Source organism: Colossoma macropomum, unplaced genomic scaffold (assembly GCF_904425465.1).
Source record: "Colossoma macropomum unplaced genomic scaffold, Colossoma_macropomum, whole genome shotgun sequence".
NCBI classification, from domain to species: Eukaryota; Metazoa; Chordata; class Actinopteri; order Characiformes; family Serrasalmidae; genus Colossoma; species Colossoma macropomum.
In genome coordinates, this window is record NW_023494795.1 from 17,938,272 (window position 1) to 17,964,136 (window position 25,865).

The following is a 25,865-nucleotide window of genomic DNA, read 5'->3' on the forward strand; positions in this document are numbered from 1 at the left end:
TAACACTCAATACTAGCACTAAAAAAAATAAACTGACCACACTGCTATGCAGAACCTTCCAGCATCTTCTCATGTTACTCACGGAGATCTCTGCTCATCTAGTCGTTCTTCAGTGCTGTACTAACTGATGAATGTGTTCATGTGTAAACAGATGTGAGCTTACTGCCCTCTGCTGGTGCAAAAAAACCATTAAACAAAAAGAGCAACAGACACAAAAGACTGCAGTGCAAGGGTGCTTTATCAGTAGAGAAGAGAGAAGATTCTCCAACCAGCCCCCCCGACTGAAATCCTTTATGAAGAAAGGCCCACAGTGTCCCTCCACATACCTCACTGTACACACCAATCGCCAAGCAGCACTCTGTAGCCTGCAAACATCTCTGGTTGCTCCAAAAAACACCTATAAAAATGAGATTTGTCCATTTTTAAGCCAAAGTGGTCTTCATATTAAAATTAATTTTGAGTAACTAAACAAATATACATAGAACAAATATTTCTGCAAGCAGTTTCTTACCAGAAAACTCTCACTTACTTGAAGTGAAATGACACAATGTTCTTCAGAAACAAATACTTCTTCAGTTTGTTCTGCTTACTTTAGAAATTAAGAGAATAGACCAAAAACTATAAAACAGGGGCTTTCCTCCAGCACACAAACAAAAACATAAAACAGACACAATTTATCACAAAAACAGGTTTATTTAATATCTCTGTCTTTTTAAAATAATTAGATTTATTCTATTCATCAAACCCTTTCTTTTGAAATTTTCTTTAACATAAACTTAGTTGGGCCATCATAAAACACAATATGCATGGAAGGGATGAGGGATAGAGAGGCCCAGAGAGAGAGAGAGAGAGAGAGAGAGAGAGAGAGAGAGGAGAGAGAGGAGAGAGAGCGAGAGAGAGGAGAGAGAGGAGAGAGAGAGAGAGCGAGAGAGAGAGAGAGGAGAGAGAGAGCGAGAGAGCGAGAGAGAGAGAGAGAGAGGAGAGAGAGAGAGAGCGAGAGCGAGAGAGCGAGAGAGAGAGAGGAGAGAGAGAGAGAGAGAGAGAGAGAGAGAGAGAGAGCGCAAGCCAAAATGAAAGAAAAAAAATACATCTTTCTCACGTGTAAAATCCACACCCATGATTTAGATTTGAAATAAACTAACAATAAAACAAAAAAACATAAGAATATTGAGTCCTGTGAACACAACAAATTGTCTAACTCGAAGTGCTTTAGTCCTAACCCACTGTGGCGGCTGGTATTTCTCTCGAGGAATAAGACTTACTGGATCAGCGTTTTCCCAAGTGGGCCTTAAAAATCCCCACATATGCAGGTTGTCATTCCAAACACTCCTGTAAAAATCATCTAGCTCTACTAAATCATTTTAAGGGCAGCCAACCATTTTGAACTCCAAAATCTGACCAAAGAAGAGCAGTAGACATCAGAGTCACCATGGCTAAAAGTTCGGGATAAGAGATTAAAACAAACTGTTTAGCTTTATTTAAAACAAAACACTGAATAAGTTCTGAACACTGCGCCACAAGAAAAGATGAACAGAGTCCTCAATAGTGTCTGAAAAACTCAGGCCTGAAGCCATACTTAAACTGCAGTGGCATTCTTGGTAAACAGAGAACTGCCAGACTGAAATTTCAAAGAGGTCTCCAGAGAAACACAGCATGTGTTGACAGCAGGTTATTACCTGTTTCAAACGTTAAAAAAATACTTCTGGGAAATAGATGTCGTGGCAACCGCGTAGCCTACCACTGCCTGCTGTACTCATGAAGCGATTCCTGGTTGATGGTACCAGTGCCAGACTGGCACCTTCCTTAAAAATAAAAACAAAAACCAAAGAAGAGAAAAGGAACATGACATTCTTGATGTTCTTAGGGGGGAAAAATGATGGAGGCAAAAGGACCACTATAAATGTAATTCATTTCTCACTCCTATTCATTTGTCTTTATGGTCTTCGTTCGTCTTTGTGAAGTTTGGATATTCTGGTACAGTAGCCGCACTTGTACATGGAAATATAAACGTTGTTGTGTGCGATCAAGTCATTCTTTGAGGAAGAGATGTTTTACCAAAAAAAAAAATAAAAATTGTGGGACGGAGAAGGGGGCCTCACAAGACTGTGTGACATAACGGATGCGGAGCCCACTGCTCAGTGAGCAACCTTTGGGACCACACTCTTTAAAAACATGAAGAAATTAAGCTCCTGTTCTCAGGTAAAGGGTTTTCAAAATATATCCTTTCACCATGGTTGATTATCGCTTTTCCTTTTAAACAGCAAGGAGTGTACATAAAGTCTTTTCTCCCCTAAGGTACACACACCTCTTTTTCTCCTTTTCTTTTGTTTTTCTCCTTTTTCATTGTCTATTGTTTCAGTGTAGTATCATTGTAAAGGAAACAGAGCAGAAGGGATTTTTACAGTGCTGTTGAGGAGGGAAAAAGGGACAGATGAACGCAGGAGTGTACAGTAAATTATGTAGCACAAGAAGCATGGAGGGGGTGGAGTCCCTGTGGCAGAGAAGAGAGGGCCATTGGTTGGAGCCAGATGGAAGGGTGGAGCCACATCCATGTTAGGTGGGAATGATGCCATCGCTGTTTTGGACACCCCGCCTCAGCTCCAGATCTTCCAGCTTCCGCCACAGGTCCTCTCGCTCCTTCTCCTTCTTCTTTTCCCTGAGACGGAGCAAGAAGAGCAGAGAGAAATTCATTTTGATAATCGAAGTGATATTTATATATGCCCTTCATGATCTAACGTGCAGGGTGACCTACCTCTGACGGTCCGATTTGTAAGTGGCAGCAAGTTCATCGAACAGCGCGCTGTTCATCTCCATGAATGCTTTAAGCACGTTGTAGATTAAAGCAGATATCGCTCTAGATGAGACAAGAGAGGATCAAAATAATTCAGTACATTTGAAAAGGCAGCCCAGAGCCAAAAGTACTCAGGACAAACATTCCTTTACATAGTATGAAAGGGATCATATTCAACATTTGCTCAATTTTTGTTGTGGTTCTACGTACCAAAAACAGTGCAAACTCATTTACACTCAAATACTGATCAAAGTGATATATCCCTTTGGTACTAAAACCTGAAGTACTCTGGCGTAATCTTAGATTCTGAGCTCTGTTTTGTCCCATATGTAAACCCAGCCACTATGGTGGCTTTTATCATTTGAGAAATATTGCTGAAGTTTAGCTCAGAGTGACTCAGAAAAACTTGTTCATGCATTTTGTTACAAGCAGAGGCCTGTACAGCTCATACAAAATGCAGCAGCAAGGATCCTAATAAATACAAGAAAAAAGAGCTCCTGTTTTGTAAGAACTTTACTGACTACCTTTCTTTTAGGATACATTGCAAAGACCTGTTATTAGTTTTTAAAGCTTTTTAAAGAAGGCCTTAAAGCATCTGTGTACCTCATAGAATGTCTGTCTGTTAATGTTCCAGCATGCTAACTTGTACAGAAGCATACCAGTATCAAAATTAAAAAGAAAATGTAATATGTAAACTGACAATGTATTTGTACATTTGTATTTAAATTTACCAATCATATGCAATGAAGAGCTCAGAATGAAAATGTAAACTTTCAAAATGAAATAATGCTATTTTAATTTGCAATTTAGTACAGTAGTATTGACATTTCATTTAGACAATGATTTAGATGTATTTAAATTGCAGTTCAGCCTCGTTTTATCAACGAAATAGATAAACCAGAAAACTTGGCCACACATTTGTTTAAACTCTTTCTTATGGGGTAATGTATAAAGACATTAAGCATGGCTAAATTTCTTTTCTTCACCTCATCCGCTAACGTAAGAGGAGCTATAAACTCCTCGGCTGCCATGTTTTCAAATAAAATCTTTTCCAGTGAGTGTGAAGTTGGCCCGGCCTGAGTTGCAAAGAGGAGAGGTGCCGCATCCCACATTTGAATTTTGCCATCTTTCTAGCTTGGTGTTCTCTTTGATAAAGCAATTTAAATGCATTATTAGAGAGTGAAAATGCATACAAGACAAATTACACTTTAATTATCATTTTGACACAATTATTGCATAATCACATTAAGCATAAATATGCAGCTCCGGAAACACATTTTTATTTCAATAAAGCAACTTACAAAGCATCTAAATTTCTGTATAAATGAAATGTCAACGGTAGCATTCCAAATAGCAAATTAAAATTGCAGTAGTGAATCTGAATTTTCATTCAGGGAGGCCTCTGTCTGTTATTATGCTTCTAAACTATGGAAGTTATTCCACCTTTTATTAGACAGTCAAGCTCAACACAATGTACAGCTTAATTAAAATCTATGTCACTTTTTGGCATTTATCTTTTTAAATTTTATCTTTGTAATGTCTTCTATTATTATGAAAAGTGATATATATATATATATATATATATATATATATATATATATATATATATATATATATATATATATATATATATATACACACACACACACTCTCAGGGACATCAGGAAAAACAAACTTCAGCGACTCCCTTGAGACGTCTGGATCCTGGAAAGCTACAATCAATAAAACTGGCAAATACATTTTATCACACAAAAACTAATTTGTGTTTTTCTTTTGAAAACTGAATTTAAATATTCAATTAATTTTGCTTCACAGATTTTTGAGTAACTTAACTTCATATTTTATGTACACACACACACACACACACACACACACACTATTCAACCATACATGACTTAGGTCTGTCTTGTGGTCTAATTTTTTTCAGTGACTAGCACAGTGACCAGTTCCCTTAAGAGTTGTCATATGAATTCAAGAACTTCATCTGACACTTTGTCACCTAGTGTAATTTACTTCAGTCAGTAACAGCAATCATTTTATCCACTTGTTACAGTTCAGTATTTTAGCTGTCACAGTCTATTCCTTATGACTTTTTGTGAAAGGGCAGGGTAAAATGCTGTAAATAGTTGGGGTGGTCATATGTAAATATATTTAAAAAAATTAATAAATTAAAAAAATTAAAGGAAAAAAAAAACAAATTTAAAACAGGTTGTTTTGCAGCTTAGCCGTCATACAGTCATATGAAAGTAAGTTAACTCACCTTCTAGTTACTGTTTATTTCCTGAATTTAACACATTGGGAAAAATAAAACATAAAATGTAGTCTGTGAAAAGTATAGAACATTTTGTGTTTTATCTTATATTTTTTTTCCCAATATGTTAAACACAGCAAATAAGTAAAAATTGTCTACTAAAATTATCAGGAAAGTGGCATATTTAAGATTGTACCATGTAAAGAATGTGTTAATTTTTTTTTACTTTTTTAAATCAACAAAATCTTTTGCATGTGACTTTGTATTAACAGAGAGATGGTACATTTTGAAACCTTAGCAATTCTAACTTAGCACAACAATCTTCTGCAGAAAAACAAGGATAGTTTGGTTTTCCATAAGATGGGCATTCCAACCCAAATGACTCTACTGGACAGAAACATTAATCTGGTAAATGAGCATTTCCAGTCTCCTTCTACAATGTAAGATAAGGTCTGATTTTGAGTGCACTTACGGGTTCCAGTGCTCTTTAGAGATCCTGTAGAGACTGGCAAACATGATGGGCAGGATGACGCTGGAGTTCTCCTCAATCAGACTCATAATGTACTCGTTGTTCCAGTAGTACAGCGCTCGCTCAGCCACCTGCCACAGAAAGGGACAAAAGAGGGCTACTGTTCAATACATCAGCATTATTAATGTAATTCCAAACAGGGAGTGTGCAATGATTGTGTGCATAGTCAGAGAGCTTGTGTTTATTATGAGAGGGCCTGGATATATAATGTGTAGGAGTGTCTTTGTGTGGGAGTGTACTGCAGACCTGAAAGTGTGGGCTAGACACACATCTGGAGATCTGCTTGAACAGTGGCTCCTGAATCTTGACAAACTGTGTGGGCTCAATCACGTCCAGGATCTCCTCCAGCTCTCCAAGGAACATAACCTAAAGACCAACAATGTGTGGGCGGAGTATCAAAAATCAGTATTCAGTACAGAATCCACCGATGTGGGAGTTCTCAAACTAATAGTGGTATTATCATCTTGCTCAACATTATACAGTTTATAAAATCAGAAGAGCCTTTTACAGAAATGGCTGCATTAAAATACATGAATAGATTACACAGACAAAAGACAAATTAAAAAGAAAAATTCACACCTCTTTCTGACTGCAGGTTTTTGGCCAAAACTTCAACAATCCTCTTATCACCTGTAAAAAGTTACATACAACATAAGTATGAAAAAACGTAATGCAAGCAAGACCAAGAAAAAAGTTGTGAGGAATTCACTTACAGGTTCTGTTAGCGTGGGATCTTTCTCTAGGAACTGTACAATACAGTAAGCCAGCTGCAAGAGTCAGAGATGTTGATAAGTTAATGTACTACTTTAACAACTGCAGCATAACTAGCATAAAAGAAAGAACTTGTGCACAGGGTACAAATGTTGTTGTTTGCTCTTCACTATACTTACTATGTTCCCTGTGGGAACACTATAGTAAAAGAATGCCCTAATTTACCTTTGTTAACTTTATTTATTTATTTATTTTTTTCCCTTTTGTGAACTTAATAACCACACATCATCTCCTCAGACCCTAAACAAAGTCTCTCACAAGAAAAATCTACAATACACTACATGTTTTCTTTTGCAAGGCTGCTTCATTCTTTTTTACCACTCTCATTCCAGATCAGTACAACAACCCTTCAAGTGTCTTACAAGGAGTGAGCACATTGCAAAATAAAGCTTCAAGAGTCCTATCTAAGCATCCTCACTAGCAAGTGCAAACATGCACAGAAGTGCAGGGCCTGGAATACCTGTGCATGGAAGAGGGACAGACTCCTAGCTGAGTGCAGGGGCAGTAACACTTTCACCAGGAACTGCTTGTGTTCAGCTTTCAGAGGGAGTGCAAAACCATTGATGATGCTGGAGAAACAGTGAACAACAATTCAAAACAAATAATATAAAAAATCTAAAGCAATAAATAAACAATCAAACTTTACATTGTGCTATATATAAATTAAAAAGATTAGTTAGACACATACCTTCCCAAGATCTCCAGCAGTTCAGCCACTCCATTGAAGTGCTCCGTTTCATACACAAACCTTGTCCCAGCAAGGGTGTGGAAAGAAGAGAAGAAGAAAGAAGAGAGTTTTGAAAGGGGGTTAGACAGTAATAGAAGCGATATGTAATACTTCAGATCATCTGATTTGGCCTCAAGCCCATCTGGCTCCTCACTTCTCCTCACAATTCTTAGTTGTCTTACCCTAGAAAAATGTTGTTGATCTGTTTGCGGATGAAGGCCCTGAGGCCGAGGAACTTGCCGTAAATTCTGTGCAGGACAGTCTTCAGGCAGTCCCTCTCCCGAGGGTCCTCGCTGTCAAACAGCTCCAGGAGCTGAGGACAAAGAGAAGGAGCACGAGACAGAGGCGCTGGGTCAACAAGAGAACTTAATTTAGCAAACCAAGAAGCTCACAATGCCAATGATAACATGAATAGAGTGCCATGAAAAAGCATTTGCAGCATTCCTGATTTATCTTTGCATAACTGTCACACTAAATGGTCTCAGATCCTCAGACAAAATGTAATAAGGCAAGGAGGGCCTGAGGAAACACAAAAGACTTGTTTTTAAATGAACATTTCTTTTTTGAAAGAAAAAGTGTTGCAAAACTTTATCACCAAATGTTCTAAGGGGATGCCAAGTAACCTTTACACCAGATGTAACAATCTCTTTTTTGCAAAAAGATTTCCTTTCAACTCATCTATAGAACATTATTCAAAAGGCTTGTGGGTCATTAGGGTGTTTTTTTGGCAAATGTGAGAAGAGCCTTTATGTTCATTATGTTAAGCAGTGGTTTTTGCTTTGCAGCTATCATGAGCATCATTTTTGTCCAGTCTCTTTCTAATGCATCATGAATTATGAATGCTGACCTTGTCTTAGGTGGGCGAGGTCTTCGTTTTTTAGATGTTTGTCTGAGTTCTTTTGTGACTTCCTGGATGAATAGTCAAAGTTTGATATGAGTTTTTTTTCAAATCTCTACCAGACATTTTTTTGATTCCTCAAAGCTGGAAGTAATCAAGTCTAGATTAATCTAGTTTAACTGATTCTAATGCAACTAAGCTTAGTTAACTGGTTGACCGAGTAAGTAAGGGGCAACTGCAGAAGCAGTTGATGCTAGATAACTTTTTCCTCAATACATAAAATGAATATTTAAAAACTATATTGTGTTTATTCAGATTGTCTTAGTCTTATAATAAATTTAGTTTTAAGCTCTGAAACATTAATTGCGATGAATATATAAAAAAACAAAAAGTCAGGAGCAGGCAAATACCTTTTCACAGCACTGTATATCATCAGAGGTGTTACAAACGAAGAGAGAAGGTTTCTGTTTAAAATATGAATGGGAAAGCTTGTAACGATTAACATGGCATCTGTTTATGGAGAAAGTCCCACCCATCAATAAAAAGAGCAAATCAGCTTGCTGGTTACACCGCAAGCAGCTTCGACAAGATTGTGGCGGGGAAAGCCCCCCTCGTTGTGCCCAAGCGCTATAGCCAGAACAACCCAGGAAAAAAAAAAAAAATGTTTTTGTGCGTTAATTGGGCCGAACGCAAGAAACTATAAAGTTTTGTTAGATTTGATCTGTGATTTTAAATGTTCTTGAAATGGATGATCTTCAGTTTTGAGTATTTTGATCTTTCCCCATTCAGAGATAGGAATCTTGTCTTGTATGGCTGCAAATAACTGCCTGGTGGCATCGCTCAGAGTGACCAGACTTTCTTCTAAGAACTTTGTTATCATGCAAGCATTTCATACATTTGCAACTCTCATTCATTGCAATTCTAATTGAAAGCCTTTTACAAAATATTTACTTCAATGTGCACAACTCCCATTTTAAAACATGGCCTCTGGACAGGAAAAATATCACAAATTACTTACAAAAACAGATTTCCACAACACAAACGTACCTGTAGTACAAATTTCTGGTCAATGTATTTTTTGGCAATGCTGGGCTGAAATTCTTGACTCTCCAAGAAACGAATGAAGAACTCATAGACGAGCTAGGGAGAAATACACAAATCAGTCAACTCTCTTTCAAGCATGTATCTTTTACCCCCTCTTCTTTGTAAAGACAGCCAGTTTAGAGCTGGTAAATTCTGAAATGGCTCTGATCAGCAAGGTGCAGCTTCTGGTGCTATACCTGTAAGTGTGGCCACGAAGCCTCCAGAGTGGGCTCATCCTCCTCTGGGTCAAACTCATTACTGTCACTGGGTGGAAGGGTCCGGAATATGTTACAGGACACCTAAGAGACACACAGAGAGAAAAAGAAAAATACTGAGACAATGAGTGCGTATACATGCCCACCATAATCCAATCATAGTCGGATTTCTGCAGTTATCCAATTATTCAAATGGTCATGTAAACACCATACTCCGATCTAGAAATCAGAATAAGAAATCCGATAAAGAGAGCTGGAGTTTAGCTCAGTAATCAAGATTTCTCAGTGCATGTAAACTCATATTCCAATTTCTATCAGATTTCTCAGTCTGCGCATGCTGATGGATGTCGCAAGACGGCAGCAAAACACTGGTGGAGCTGCATTGAAACCAAACACAAAATAAAGGATTTTAATATTCTTCATCTTCTAGATAATGTAAGTTCATGTAAGTGCATGTAAACGTGTTGATTGGATTACTGACAAAATCTGATTTTCTGCAGTTATCGGATTATTGAGTGCATGTATACGCACTCAATAATATGACAACACATCAGGCCTGAAAGGCCATGGCATTCGCAAAACTAAACAACAACTAAAATTATTAACCATGCCACTAACCATTTTGACAACTTCGGGATAGGTCTGCTCAGTAAGGTAACCCCGGCTGACTGTTACGTAGTCCACCAGCTCATTGAGAGTGGAGCGCTTGTACTCCTTCATCTTGAGGTCAGACAGTGTGTCCATGAAATCAAAGAGCGTGCAGCACTGCTGCAGCTTCTTCAGAAACAACTCTGGCTGCTCTTGGGCAGACACATCTACAAACAGAGGAAGAGTGTATGTGAGGTGGGGAAAAGTGATAAACAACAGAAACCATGCAGAAAAACACAAGCAATTGTTCTGACAAAGGCTTTTACACTTTTCACTTCCTTTTTAGTTTCTGGCCTACAGCATCAAAGTCCTGTAATACCTTTCAGGCCACTCAGCGAAGCTCACTCTTCTACTGATGAGTACTAATGTTTACACATTACACAGAGCAGACTTTCAAAACAAGCATACAACTTTAAAGGATTGGTTCAGCATGGTTCACATCAACTTTACACAATTTTCCACTTAGCCCAGACATAGTAAATTAGCCAAGACACGTTTGGTGTCCAAATATTTGATTCTGTGGTTTAGCACTGGGGTTAGAAAGCTAGAATTGCTCACAAACACTAGATGTCAATGGTCACCCAAATCTTTTCTGCAAATGCATCCCCCAAAATTTTTTTAACCTGTTTAAACCACATTCACGTCTTCATTAAGGTTGCACAGGCTTGTCAATGTTCGACTTACTGTGAACTATAAAAAGTGAAAAACATAACTTCATAATGCATGATATTTGAAAGACAATTTAATTGAAATAGATTATAAGCCAGTGTCCAAACCGGCTGATTAGCTAACTTGCTTTCTCAGTAGCTTCCAAGTGAAGACAAACACAGCCTGAGCTACAATAAATAAACACTGTTCATTGCTGTCTTCTGAAGGTGTTATAGTACCAGTCTGATGTTAGAGCTCTTGTTTTTGTAAGATTCATAAAGTCACCATGAAATAATTGTGTTTTATTCTTTTATTCAAAGAATTTGCCTGAACACAGTGGATGAAATCGCACCCATTAACAAACAGATGCAACATCAATATATAACTGTGAAAGTGAAACATTATACAGGCATGTGGATGCTACAGATTACGTTTGAGATTTCTTTTCTTTTATAAATTACCATTAATACTGAACTTTCAAACTGTAGATATATGCTTATAAATAGAAACGGGGGACGGGGGGAGTCAAAATTTGGCAGAATCCTTGCTTATATTTTGAAATTGGCTGCCCGCAGTGTTTGGCTACACAGTTCATTTTTGTTAATTTTTATAATTCACAGCAAGTCACAGCATGTCCTAAAGCACGTCAATTCTGTGAGACCTTAATGAAATCCTGGATGCTGTTTCAGCGGGTTAAGAGACGTTTTGGGAAGGTATTTATGGAAAAGATTTGGGTGACTTCTTACACCTAGTAATAGTTAGCTATATTATTTTTAAAGCTCCAGCACCAACATAAAGAAGCATAATCTTGACACCAAACTTGTCTTGGCTCATCAACTACATATTGGATTAATGAAAAACTTTATTTTCTGCCAAACCATTTGTTTAATAACAAAATATTCACCTACTTTTCATTAGTTATTACTCAACAGGAATAAGAAAACTGTGAAAAACCAGGCTAGAAGTACATGGCACTAATTTAAAAAGGTTCACTGTCTATTCAAGTATGTTTGCAGGAGGAAGATTTTAGTTAATTATGCAAGGACCTTTTCATAAGTTCAGCAGGATTGCCTCTTTGATGCCTTATGGGTGAAAACATTCAACCCAGCCACATCCGCCTACTTACAATAGGGACCATTTTTCATGCACTCAAAACAAAACCACTGAAAAACACTTCATCATTGCATCTAATCCTCTTTACACCCATTTGCTAAGACTGAAGAGGAAGTGCCTCAAAAATGACTGAACGAAGACACAGTTTCTATGCTCTCTAAAAGATTTCTAGTAGCACTGATAACAGATCTCTGTGGTCTTGATGCCATTGAATGGCAGGTGTGCGAACATGAGGCATTTCCCTACCTTTCAGCAGTGGCAGCTGCACCAGCTCAATAGGTTTGTCCTGAGATCTGAACTGAGATGAGCTCTGTGCTCGCTTCTGCTTGGCTTTCCGGACCGACTTCCTGGAGAAGCCGTCCACCTTATCCACGGACGGGGGCGCGGTGGCTGCTGAAGACATAGCCCTGAAACAGCGACAGGAACAGGAGGAAAAAAAAGGAGGAGACAGAGGGAAGAAGTGAGAGAGCGTCCTATTATGAACATGCATGCATCAAGTGATCAAAGACAATGATGAAAGTCAAAGTTCCCACACTGGATCAAAGAGCCTACTATTCTAGCTAGCCACAAATGGTCTCGTTCTCAAATGGTATTAGAGAGGTCAGAAATAAAAAGGCCTCCAAAACAGTTGCCAAAACCTCACCAGTGGCTTCTGCTGTTCCTGCCAGAGCGAAGTCTGCTGCAAAAGCCAGATATAAACTTCACAAACATCCAGGTAGTTACAGAATAGAATAATTCAATCTATACTTGGCAATCTAACAACTTCTGGTCAAGGACGAACTATCAAACAGTATCAGAGAAATGAAAGGAATGCATACAAGTAGGCCAGTAACAGCCTCTAGTGAAGGTAAAAACTCATCTACCCCTGGTTAAAAAACTCGCCGTTCATTTATTGACTTCTTTCTTGCAAGACACCAGCAAGACAAGTATTACCACACGTCAACACAACTTAACTTTTAAACATGTTTGGTAAATTGATATCCTACACTAATATCAAATGTATCATATGTAATATTGATGAGATTGACATAGAAACACGGCTGTTGAACTGCACTGGCTGAATGGGTTCAGTGCTGTAGGCAGACATCATGCCTGTACAAAAAACAGCCTACATGGTACAGTGTTTGTTTTAGGGCATTCTCAGGACACAGTATCAGGTTTCAGACATCAAACAAACCAGCTTTGGGTCTCGAGAAAAACTAAAGTAAAATCATGTCTCTGCTCTTGTGCATCAGGTGAAACTGTCCCATGTTTGCTTCAGTGTTAGAGAGCACTCGAACTTAAAAAAAAATAATAATAATAATAAAAAAAAACGTATTATTATTGCTATGCATGTAATTGTAACCTTTGTAAAGAAAAAAAAAGAAAAAGGTTTAACCGTTTACTGTGGATCACATGGTTACTCAAATAACAGGACTCTGAAACACACTGTTTAAAGGTCTATCTGTGAAACCACAGGCAATCATTTTTCCACAAGTGGTTTGTTTGTGAAATTTTCGAGCGTCACATTTTTTTGTCAACTGTCAAACAAAAGTGAGCCTGCTCTTATGCAGGCCTGCCTCAACCCAACCCAGCTTGTAGCAGTGTGTTATCTATTCATCATGAGGTAAAACTGTCTGCGTTTCAAAGCCTCGCACCATTAACAAGACAGCAACTTGTAAGAAGTTTGCTCTGAAACACAACACTCCCTACAGGTTAAGGGCTAGGATATATGTACAGTGGAGACACTGCAGGGCAGATGAGGTAGCACCACACTGGTCTTTCCCTGGACTGTTAGCTCTTACGTAAGAGCTCAGCGCACATCCCCACAGGCCGCCAGCCCGGTGGGGATTAGAGAGGTCTGGCCTGACAGGAAGTTATCAGGCTTTAGCTCATTCCTAACAGAAAAAGGCACCAGGAGGAAGAGAAAAGAACTCCTCACTACCTGACTATCCAGTACATTGAAGGGTAAAACAGTGTGTGAGGAACATGCTTAAAATAAGACCTCAGACCCTCATCGAAACTCAAACTTTCATTAATTTTGTAACCACATTCAGGACCAGGATTAACAAGCTGCCTTTGCTGTATCTGACTAAACTTCACTGAACCTTATGAAAGTTAGCAATCATGTACTTTTTTCACTTTCTTAAATTCCTTCTCTGGGTGTTGGCAATCAGAGAGGCCTGTAAGTGGCCACATACACCAGGATGTCATCGAAGAACTAGCACCAACCAAGGCTGACTAATGATCCCCTTCCATCAGCTCACTGTCGCCTCTCATCATCTGTGAAAATCTGCACTCAAACAGGCCGCAAAGTCCAGCAGCATTGTTCCTAGGAGCAAACTGAAGTGATTTCACCATGAAAATAACACAGAAAACAGAGGAAATTATGGTGTAATTATTTAATTCTTCTTCTGCTCATTATTATTATTATTTAGTTCAGTAATGAAATAAATACAAGTCATGTATTATGGCTCTAAAACTGTACACTGTGCTTGGACCCAATGATCACCTAACTACAACATTTCACATTTTGGCCCCTAAAAATGCAGAGCTTGTGGTGGCTGATTGCTTTTAACATTTTTTTCATTTAAACAAACTACCAGACCAGTTAAATTTGTACTTTTTACACATTCAAGAATATCCACTATTTATAACAAAATGACTATTTTTTTAAACCCTCCCACACGCGAGTCAGAGTCTGTTCAGTCACAAAACTAACTGCATCAAATCAGATTGGTCAGAATTTGGCAACTGTAATGTTAAGTCTACCACCATAATATGTGAAGCAACAGCAAGTGACAACTCCAAGCATTTTTAGCTTGCTGTGATGGCCGAGTTATTAAAATATTGCTTTGATGGCAGCGATAGTGCTGTCAATAAAGAAAGAACTGGGTAACTAGTGCACATTTTTATATCTGTCTACCACTGTGAAAATCTCACAAGTTTAAGTTAAACCTATTCAGTGAAAGTACACCACCACAAAATTAGCACTAACACCAGAAAATCTCAAAAAGGAAAATGGATTCAATGTGGTTTTTGTTTTCATACTGCAAATTAAATAGTGCCTGAAAATGTGCCTTGTATTAACATGATGGATTTCTTTTTTCAGTTTGCCTCAGTATTAGAGCAATTAATATTGTAAATGTACACTACCTGAGAGCAAGATCGCATAATGGAGTTCTGCCCGATCCATTCAGACTGTGTTTCTTATCACTAGCCACAATATAAAATGTCGAATGTTGCCTAGACTTGCATTTTTGGTTAGGCAGCCATACTCCTGCTCAAACAATGGAGGTGGGAATAGAGCTCCAGTTAAGTTCATGAAACAAAGGTAAAGAGAAAAACAAGAAGAAACGAGAAGAAACAACAGCAAGTTAGCAGCACTCAATAAGAAATTTACAGATGGAGAAGCAGCAGTCCATCATTCCTCATAACTGGGTTTCCGGTATCCTGTCTGTCTCAAGCATGTCTGCCCTGATATAGCAAATCTGTGTTGTCCAGTGCTGATTTTTTATTTATTTTATTTTATTTTTACATTTGCTAGCACTTGATTCACTCCTAAAATTTGCTTTTCTATCAAAGTTTTTTGCAAGGAATACAAACATTTAAATAATTAAACCATTTCTGATGCCTCCAAATGAAGTCAAGTGCATTTTTACTGCAAAGAGAAATTCATGCTGCCAAATTTTTATTAAAATGGCAAGTTTGCTATCTTTAAGGTTATGATAGTTTTTCTGTCCAATGTATGTGTCTATTTTAGGTATTGCTGCAGGGGAATCTCTATATTCTCCTTAAAGTGGAAAGTGAGGATCAAATGCTAAAACTTTAGTAACTTAAACTGAATACAGCCTCAAAAAATGTGTATAAGAATGTGATGGTTAAGATATTCTCTAATAAAAAATATTGTAAATAAGCAAATACAAAAACCAAGGCTACTTCCTGGTGGAAACATCAAGGACAAAACAGGTGACAATCGTCCCACCCTCTAAATTCCAGTTCCTTCTGTAGAGGGATGGGATGGTTCTGCAGAGCCCATTGTCTATAAATTCCAAAGATAAACTAGAAAACCTAACAGTAAGTAGTAGGCTGATAAAACCAAGCCTGCCATAAGAGCTGCTATAAACCAAGCGGACTTCAGAAGCGAACCTAACCCCATGTAGGGAGGTTTTAACTCAAGCGTTGCACATCTCTTAAACTGTTCTCAGACCTAAAGCACTTAGAGTTCCACTTCTAAAAAAAAGGATGTACTGTACACAAGAACTTTTAGTCAAGGTTTTAATTAAGTCTATACATTTAAAGGGAATTTCCACAGATTTGTCTACATAATTCAATCATTGAGATGTAAACAAAGTTAACGAAAGTGGTTTCATGCAAGATTTTCAGCAAAGAAACTTACTGACTTGTTTTCTTTCAGTGGTATGGATGGTAACCAGGGGTAGTGATGTGTACGGTGCAAATATATTCATTTAAAATATTATACAAAAAAATAAATAAATAAAACAAACAACAACAACGAACCTATACGTCTTATGTCTTATGACTCTGAATTTTCTCATTTGTAAGGCACTTTGAATGACAGCAGTGTTTGAAAGGTGCTATATAAATAAACATGCCTTGCCTTATGAGTTGATATTGGTAAAAATACTGCAGCTGTAAAGCTGAAAAAAGGAAAACAAAAACATTTTCTTTGGGTACTTTTTGTCATTAGAATGCCCTAAGTGGATTTACGAAAAATATTATCAAAACTACCGTAAAACAAAGTCTTAAGCATCAGGTAACATATTTATAAATAATAAATTCATATAATAACTCTCTGTGAGGGAGCTCTGAGAGGCACTAAATGCTTCAGACATCTGTTTCCCATCACCACTACTGTGAATAATTTGTTTAGAATGCAGCATTTCACATCAAACCACTCTGAAAGATTGCTTCTTGTTTGTTTTCTTTCATCTTGAATTTTGAAAAATCTGTGGAATTCCTCCATAAAGGTTTTTAAAAATTTTATATACATTTAGTATCAATTATTACATTACACACTAAGTATAGCAGCACTTAATCCTGGATTAGAAAAGGGAAGACTAAATGATTTTTTTTTTCCTACCATACAGAACTATGGTTTAAGATTGATCATGTATTGTTGAGTTTCCACTTGTGAAGGCATGGAATACCCAGATTGTACGTATGAATCATCTGAAGAGAATACAGTTGAAATGTGTTGAACAGATTTCCCTCAGCACCCCTCTGAGAAGAGTTAGTCTTGTATCAAGAAACAACACAGACGTATAAAACCATACAAAAGCAATAACATTCAGTCACATCTGGTGTCTAAGAACAAAATCACTGGAATCCTATTTCATTATGAAACCTGTCCGGTGCTATCAGCTGTAACTGACATTTATTTATACAACTTAAAGTTGAAGTGCATTTGGCCATACTGATAATTTACAGCTTCAGAAAGGTTTTGAATTACTTCAAACTTTTCTTTTTAATTAGAGTAATCAAAGCCATTGACTAACCTGCATTTAAGAAGCACAACATTCATTAATCCAGATTTACATCACCATTTAGTCAAGGACTAGGCTTCATCTGTGTCTGGAAAACTGCCCCAGAGTAATACATCAAGCTGGATCAAAGGGTGAAGCAGAAAGTGATAACAGGCTAACGGCAGGCTTAGGCTAAATAGCTCCTTCTGTATGACAAAACCAAAATAGCACTTAATATATAGCATGGCTGTGTTCAGAAACACAACACAGGCTGAAGGCACATGAGTTGAGAAGGCTCCCTTCCTTGGAATACCACTATGCCATTTTTAACAAAACATTTAAATGAGAATGTGAAGATTCCTGAAGTGCCAAGCATTAAGTTTGCCATGTGAGAGAGAAATGGGTTCTTAGTTTACTACTCAATAGCTAGACTTGTTCAGTCATGAGATAAGAATTCTAAAAATAACGTGAAAGGAGTTCTTTATTGGCCATTTGTGTTGCCTCATATTTCGATTAGAATTTTTTTTAAATCATCCAAATTCAGCAAACACTGTATTTGTACTGCTAAAACAAAAGCTATAACAATATTTTAAATTAAAATATTATAAATTTCATTAAATTCTTTGGTGTCATAGCAGCTAGGCATTATACACAGTAATAAAACATGCCAAGTGATTTAAAAGATTAAAAGACAGGCTATGTTTGAAAAAAGAGATCTTTGGGTCAACTTTGACTGGTAAACGACAAAAGGGATCTATATTTAAAATAACAAACCATTTACCAAAGTGTGTTAAGCTCTCAAGTTTAAAACTTAAACAGCGCTAACGGAAACAGGGCATAAATCAAGCCTTTAAAGTTCCAATGCATTTCTACTAGAGCATAATAAAAATCCCTAATATCAAAAGAATTAAACCTCAATGTGACCTTGTTAGGTCTCGGTGTGGTCAGTCACGGACCTGCAATAAACGAATGCATTTTCTACATAGTGGAACCTTTCACAATCGAAGTAAATTGTGCCAAAACCAGGGGGTCAGCAGTCTTACAGTGAACACACCGCAACTGTCTGAACTGAAATGCATGACTGACGCCGTAGAACAAAAACAGGTGTGGAGACTGTTGCATTCCCAAGAGCCTGTACATCAAGACTTATAAACAACAGAACTGCTTTGTTTACACATCACTGACAGCAAAACCAGTAGCATACGAGATAAAATAAGAAACAAAAATAAGGCTCTGTCTCTAATTATACACTACCTTGGGCTACCCCTGAACAAGGGCAAGCTAGAAAACAGAGATAAATCTTTTCATTTGCAATTCTGATTCAAAGGGGGAAATCTGCTAATATCAAGTACAACCTTTTCACCACAATCATAGGACATATATCTGTCCATTTAAAATGACCACTCTTAAAGTTAAACAACTGATGAATAATCTCACATTACAAAAACACACAAAGTGAAATGTACACCACATACGGGTGTTGTGTTACTGATACCAAAACACTACTACAATATCAGGGCTGATCCTCATATCGCTACATTTTTTTTACTAGTATCATACATACATCGCTGCATGGATCTGCAGGCTAAATGTTAGACTACTTCTCTTCCAATATCTAACATAAATGACCTAAAAACATTCGCAAAGCACATTTTTCTGAGTCAATATACTCACTAGAGCATAAGCATAAAAACAATAATGCAAATTATCCCCACTATTAGCACAGCACAGGGTCCCCCTTCATAACACAATCAGCAGGTGAGGGAAAATGATCATTGCTGCTTAGAATTAAACACATACACAAATGATTTAAGTGTCATCCTGTAACTAGACAGATCTGCAATGCTTATACAAGGCTGTTTTATTGTACTCATAACATGAGGCCTTAAACCCGAACTAGCAGATGAGTGTGTAAAAGTTTCATCACTTGTTAAATTAGTGCAAATATCTTTTATCTAATTCAGCTTCGCTTTGCTCAACAAACCACGTTCAGTGTGAAACTTAGTCTTTTTGTGTGTGGATTACACAATAAGTTTATAGGAGGAAATATGTCCATATAATCACACTATATACTATATTGTCACTTGACACAAACCGTTCTTCTTTGTTTTCACCTAATAGTTGGAAAAACTAATTATTACATCCAACATTTTTCTTCCATTCAGTCCCCTAATAGGAATGGATGTGAACACCGTCAGACATTAGTAAGACAAAAAGATCATTTATTGAGACCAGTAGTTTCAAGCCTTTCTAAAATTATGTTCAAGGCCTAACTGCTTATCTCAAAACTATCATAAAACATGGTCTCAGGTTTCAGGAAGCTTGTTCATAAGAATTTCATGTAATAGCTTTCCACAAGATAGCATTTAGGAATTAAACTCTTGGCATCTGGTTTCCTATCAGCACTAAGTTTCTCTAGAACAGAGCATTTCACATAAAACCAATCTGATTGACCTTTTCTACATCTTAATATAATTACACAAACATTTACAAAAATTCTGCGGAATTCTCCTTTAAGGTGTTTTGTTTTTCTTTGAAGAAGGTTGTGCAAATATATTTTTTTTGTTGATGCAGAATTCTGTCCTCTACAACCCAAAAGAGGAGGTAGAGACTGTTGCATGAAAAGCTCAAATGGTGAGACTAGCTAAGAGTGCTGTTTCTCCTCCCTTCCTAGGTAACTAAAAGCATGCTTTAGGGCAGTGGCTCACAATCCCTGCCCACAAATGCACATTCCACGAAATGCACATGTGGTGTGTGTTGCCTACTCTAGTACGGCTGATTCATTAGACGGATCTCATTCCGTCATTCAGGTGTGTCAGGAAAAAAAGTACTATGAAAATCAGAACTGAAAATAGCTGCTTCAGGGTCACGGTGCTTGCTTACAATGCGGCAGGTCGGAGTAACGCTCTAAGCGACCTGCTGTAACACTTAACCGAGCTAAAAGAAATATTTTAGTAGTAACTTTAAAAAAATCACTGTGATCATCAGGACTCCTCACTATATATTGCCTGTTTTCAACTGAATCATTAGAGAAAGAACAGACCGTTTAGACTTGAATAGCATGTCAACTGTGACTAAATGCAACTTATCAGAACATTTCAGATAATCTAATTTTACCCTCTTCTGTCTGTGCTCCTGTACAGCGTGTGCAGCTAACCTAGTCCTAGTCCTTGCGATGACAACTGAGTGGGAGTTTTCGGGTTATCCAGCAATTCCGTTTCGCTGGTAGCCCTTGTCATGGTCTTCTTATTTTACACACAAACTGCAAATGTTTAGCACACAATGCAAAAAAATGAAATGTGCATATTCACCTCAACCGTCAGCTATCCAATCCAGCTGGGTAGAAGCCAAAAATGTGTAGGACGAAGGTGCAGCTAACGTTACCGTCAACGTTAGCTAACTAACCTTAGGTGGCGACTCGCCTAGCACGCTAATTCGAGCAGCTGTCCGGCTAGCTAGCAAATATCTAGTTAGAGCTCTTGCCCTAAGAGCAACGGCCGTCTCTCCACTTGGTGCGAGTTTCTTGATTTATACAAAGCACAAAATGCCGAAGTGTTCTCGCTAGCTGGCTAGTTAGCTATAAAACAAGCTGATGGTGTTTCCAGCATTGCTATAGCGGGCAGGCTAGCTAGACCGACTGGCTCGTACAGCTAATCCCTCTCGCTACCGTCCCAGCCAGGCTGCGGGAAGAAGCGACATTCGGCTGCGTCCGCCACAGCAAGCTAACCGTAAACGGGACAGAGTAACCGGCTACATCCCCCGGTGTTTTGACGGTTGACGACAGCACCTCTATTCAAGTTTACAGTTACAGATTTTACGAGTAATATCTATCTGTTCTGATAAGCAAACGCTAGCAAGCTACAGTGCCAAGTTTTTTTTCTGTCTCAAAACAGAACGTGAAGTGTAACGTGATGGCAGTTGTTTATGGGACGAGTAGCTGATGATTGGTTACTCCCAACGGCTAGAGGGCAGCGATTGGGCTAAGCTGCTGTCGATCATTTTTATGACCGTTGACACGCCCATAAAGTCAAACGTCGATGACGTCGAGCAGCTGTGGTGGTAGGTTGCAGGGTGAGCGGAGCGGAGAGGCCCGGATGTAGAGGAATGTCAGCGCTCGGCTCTTCTTCTCAGCCGCTCTGGAGGGTCCGCCGCTCGTGTTTCCGACCATGAATGAAGCCGTAAACAGTGACAACAAACACAAATTCACAAATTCGCTCACCGCTGCGCTCTTATTCTTAGAAAAGGATTTGAGGGATTGTATCTCCCTCTAATTACGAAGCCACACTTGGAACAAGGCGTTACATAACACGCTTGACACTAACCAGTGATGATGTTTCGCGTCAGTCATGTCTTGTTTTAATCCTTTCTGATGTCTCGGTATTGATTTACAGTTCATTATCAGCGTTATGCTGAGACAAATATCATAACAGGCAAACGCGAGTAACTGAGTAGCCTCCTGAGCGTACTTTCTGTAGGTCTTCTTCTAAGTGGTATTTGAGTGAGTTTCATTACTAAATCTCGATTTAACCCGAGCATCCAGCATTCACAGCTGATTAAAGATCAGCGCCTCTGTATGCTGATAGTGAATGTAATGTAGCGTCAATTATTAGAATCTTAAACATAGAAACTTAAACCTTACGGAGAATTAACTGAGTGAAACAGGAAAGAAAAAACTGCATACGCTTGCAATCTAATCGCCACAAGGCGGCAGTAGTGTTGTTGAGCACCGTTCGTGAACGTGCCTAAACAGTGCACTGTAACAGTCTATTTCAAAACTTATTATTATAGCGATCAGTTCATTTAGTGTAATATTATGTGAACCATATTGTTTATTAGTGAAAGTGAAAGCACTTACAAAGGAAAGGCATATGTAACCTAATGCCAAATTTGTTTCTGGGGCTCAGTCTAAGTGTAAATCTGATATTGACTGAGAATAAATGTTGCTAAATTCACATTGCAATACACGGTGGTTTCAGCAAATTGTAACTTCATACAGTTTAAAGTAGTGAATGGAAGAAACAACAATCAAAACATTCAAAAGCAATTGTTGATCTTAAAGTGGAATGTCACCAATATTTCAAAATTTCTGGCTAATTTAATGGTCAAGATGTAAACAAAGTAATTCAGAGTGGTTTGATGTGAAATGTTCCATTCTAGAGACACTTTCTGCGTCAGAATTGTTCACAGCGGTGGTGATAGGAACCAGACGTCTTAAGAGTTTAGTGCCTCTGAAAGCTCCCTTGCAGAATGTATTACACGAAATGGTTGTGAATACATTGCCCGATGCCTGAGACATTGTTTTACGATGGTTTCACGATAGAAGTTTGGCTTACAGTGTACATTTTTAAATCCATTCATGGCAGAGGGGTGCATGCAGGGTGTTGCAAGGCAATATAGTACTCAAAGAAAATCAACATGGCATGTAAAAACTGTGTGCACCTTGTAGACCTCACAACCTCTGGTTAAATTATGCAGAAATTTTGAACAAAAAAGGAATTCTCCTTCAAATAACAGGATAGTAAATATTATACAACTGTATATATACCTTATATACCTGTGTTGCTGTAATACAATTACCAGAATTGATGATTTCTGAATAAGGATTTAACTGTTACATTGAAAGTAATTCACCTGCTATGAAGCCAAGTCAAATAAGCTTTTATTCAGCATTTCTGCATGAACACCACAAGATGAATGGAGAGGTTCAGAGAGGGAAAATTCATAGAACAGAATTGTCACCCCCTTACTCGAGTACTTCTAATAACAGGGGTCAGCACACTGCCAGTGTGAACGTATTCTGTGTGAATGAGGGAAAAGCACTCAGTGTTCAATGCGAGGTTCAGAACATCACATCATTTAGGTCTGTTCACTATATACATAGGCTAATGTACTCAAATGCTGCCATATCTTATCTGTGTTAACATAATGTGATGGGTAAGAGAGGAAATATCCCTGTATAAAATTCACATCATACCAGAGTGCGTATATATATATATATATATATATATATATATATATATATATATATATATGTATATATATACGCACACAAAAATGCTGTTCAGCCCTACCTGGCCAAATGTGAAAAACGAACTGCCCCCTTAGCTACTAAATCAGCCAGTTAACCAAACTCAGTTGACTCTTGGGTTCAATTTCACTAGACACACCCAGGCTTACTTTGATTACTACCAGACCTGCTGAATCAAAACATCACTTAAATAGAACCTGTCTGGCAATGTAAAGCAGCTAGAAGGTCTCAAAAAGCAGCACATGATGCCACGTTCTAAAGAGATTTAAATACAGATGCAAAGCAAAGTCATTGAAACCTACCTGTCTGGAAAGAGTTAGAAAGCCATTGCTAAGGCTCTGGGACTCCAGCAAACCACAGTAAGAGCCATTATTCACAAATAGAGAAAGCTTTGAACAGCAGTGAACCTTCCTAAGAGTTGCCGGCCTACCAAAATTTCACCAAGAGCGCACTGATGACTCAACTAGGAGGTCACAAAAGAACCCAGATGAACATCTAAAGAAAGGCAGGCCTGACTTGCCTCAGTTAAGGTCAATGTACATGATCTCACAATAAGAAAGACACAGGGCAAAAAGGCCATCATGGGAGAGTTAAAAGATGCAAACAGGACAATAATCTGAAGCACACAAGCAAGTCCACCTCTAAATGGCTCAAAAGAAACAAAATTAAGGTTTCATTCATTCAAAGTATTTATTTAGCTTGGATAAAACTAGATAATTTACTTGTTACCACATTAAGTAATTTTTTAAAGTAGATCTGATGAGCCACTTTTTTTTCTAGACTAAGTTGACATAAGATTACAACTTTACAATAAAGTATTCTATTATCATTTATGATGTGGTAAAGTATTATGTGCATTAAAGTAGATGTCTCTTAGGTATATTTCTACCAAGAATTGGAGATGAAAGTACTTAAACTCCTCAAGTGTCAAAAGTAAAAATACTAACATAAATTTATCAAAATAATAGATAAATCAAATTTGTACTTAAAAAAAAAAAACATTGGTTAATTCTGCACAAGTTTGAGTTTAATCAGGTCACCTATCTTATGATTGTGGGAGCTGATTAAATTTAAGGCAACATGTCAATGTCATGTTGACAGAAATATCTACAATGAGTGACTCCTACAAAAGAACAGAATAAAACAATAACAGATTTGCTTTGTCCCACCTGCCAAAACTATTTTGTTCTCGATCCACGGGCCAAGGCCTTCACAATAAACACAGTGCACACAATGTGTGTGAATGTACTGGTTCCTACCTCAGCTGTCAGATATGTCCACTCCTTCTCCATATCAGATCAACCGCAGCCCAAAAACAGAAGTTATCAGAAGTAAAATCAAGCTTCCAACTGCTTGGCTTGGGCGTGCTGAGTGAAAATGTAGCATGCACGTTAGCTTGTGTAATTGGAGTTTTTTGAGAACCAGTTTAGGGCGCCACTGATCTAACCCACAGAAATTCCACACATTAACCAGGTGACAGCGTCGTGTAAAAAGTTAAATGACAACAGGAGTTAAGATACAGCAAGAGCAAAGACACACAGACTTTAGAGACAGAACAGAGAGCTGTTACATATTTAACTGTTCAGAGTGCTGTCTGTTCTGTGGGTCAGCTATTTGTGCAGATTCTTTAACCAAAATGTTCAACTGGTAAATGATTTAAATGTGCCTCTTACCTTCTACAGTGGCTTATATATGATGTATTAAAACAAAAGTGAGGTGATTTGTACCATAAACATGAAAATTGCACATGAACTGTTCATTAATGATGAAAATACTATATTTACATACTATACACTCCCTTTTAAATATATGGTGGATGTGGCATCATGTTCCAATGTGGAGGACAGAGATAATCTTAGAAAACGTAGCAGTCAAGGCATTGGGTTACTGATATAGTGAAACAAAACAAATGGATCATTAGAAAAAAGAAATAGCTGCTTGATTTAAATGACTGAGCAGTATTTATAATTTACAAGTAGCTGTTCAACTGTGGGCTACTGACACAATTCCTAATGAGATCACACACAGTACTACAGATGTAGAAACTCAAATATTGTCTTTATTTTGGGCTAGTTTACATAGCGAGTGATGTATTCAGTGTACACTGAGCTTGTAAAAGTCCAAACAAGCAGGTTAAGGTTTAATCCATTAACAAAAATAAATAAACCCACTGAGTGCCTAGTGTCAGGTTACAGCATTTTTATGCATTTGAGAGTCTGTACTGTTTTAGATCAAACCACAAGTTGTTTTATTCTCTTCAAGGACACGGGGTAGGATCATTTTTAATCCATATCAACAGCAGTGCACATTAAAAGCAGCATATTTGTCTCTTAACAATTAATCAATTATGGCTTATGTTTACACACAAGCAAATACAGATGAAGTCTTTCTGTAAGTCCTGGACTACATACTGGAATAAGTAAATTACCATTATTTTAGGAAAGTGTTATGGTCAAAATGTATGAAGTGTAATCAATAACTCACTGGCCTGAGGAGTAGATTAGAGAGATCTGAATCAGTCTTAAAAAGAATACTCCAGCATAACATAGCTTTGATTATCATGGACAATAATTTCCCTGTACTTGGAAAAGAACGGAAAATTCGATTGAATCACATAAGTGGAAATGCACAGCTATGGAATTTCTGGGCCTAATATGATAACTGTCACTATACTGTGGCCAATACCAATATCAAAAATCAATACTTAAAATGAATTTACATTAATTAATACATTTGTTTTACATTATATAGTAATTTT

General features: G+C 37.7%; 1 protein-coding gene across 2 annotated transcripts; it reads right to left on the bottom strand.

The window, feature by feature from the left end:
* Positions 1 to 2,245: 2,245 nt before the first annotated feature.
* Positions 2,246 to 24,561, bottom strand: ppp2r5ea (protein phosphatase 2, regulatory subunit B', epsilon). Of its 2 annotated transcripts, none has more exons than XM_036581694.1 (14): positions 24,367 to 24,561; positions 11,861 to 12,021; positions 9,824 to 10,020; positions 9,188 to 9,289; positions 8,955 to 9,047; positions 7,252 to 7,382; positions 7,031 to 7,090; positions 6,803 to 6,911; positions 6,285 to 6,338; positions 6,151 to 6,201; positions 5,818 to 5,937; positions 5,515 to 5,642; positions 2,753 to 2,854; positions 2,246 to 2,656 (listed from the first exon to the last, which is right to left on the bottom strand). In XM_036581694.1, exons 2-14 carry the CDS (start codon positions 12,015 to 12,017, stop codon positions 2,554 to 2,556), a joined length of 1,407 nt encoding a protein of 468 aa, XP_036437587.1. In that variant the 5' UTR covers positions 12,018 to 12,021; positions 24,367 to 24,561; the 3' UTR covers positions 2,246 to 2,553. The 2 variants fall into 2 exon arrangements, with proteins under 2 accessions (XP_036437587.1, XP_036437586.1); XM_036581693.1 differs by lacking the exon at positions 24,367 to 24,561 and adding an exon at positions 20,391 to 20,964.
* Between the last annotated feature and the right edge of the window lie 1,304 nt (positions 24,562 to 25,865).

Excerpts from the sequence above, each read along its gene's own strand:
- ppp2r5ea (XM_036581694.1), bottom strand. The coding sequence starts at position 12,017 with ATGTCTTCAGCAGCCACCGCGCCCCCGTCCGTGGATAAGGTGGACGGC. Across the intron at positions 9,290-9,823 it reads ATCCCGAAGTTGTCAAAATG|GTGTCCTGTAACATATTCCG; the intron begins GTTAGTGGCATG and ends TGTGTCTCTTAG. Across the intron at positions 2,657-2,752 it reads TACAAATCGGACCGTCAGAG|GGAAAAGAAGAAGGAGAAGG; the intron begins GTAGGTCACCCT and ends GCTCCGTCTCAG.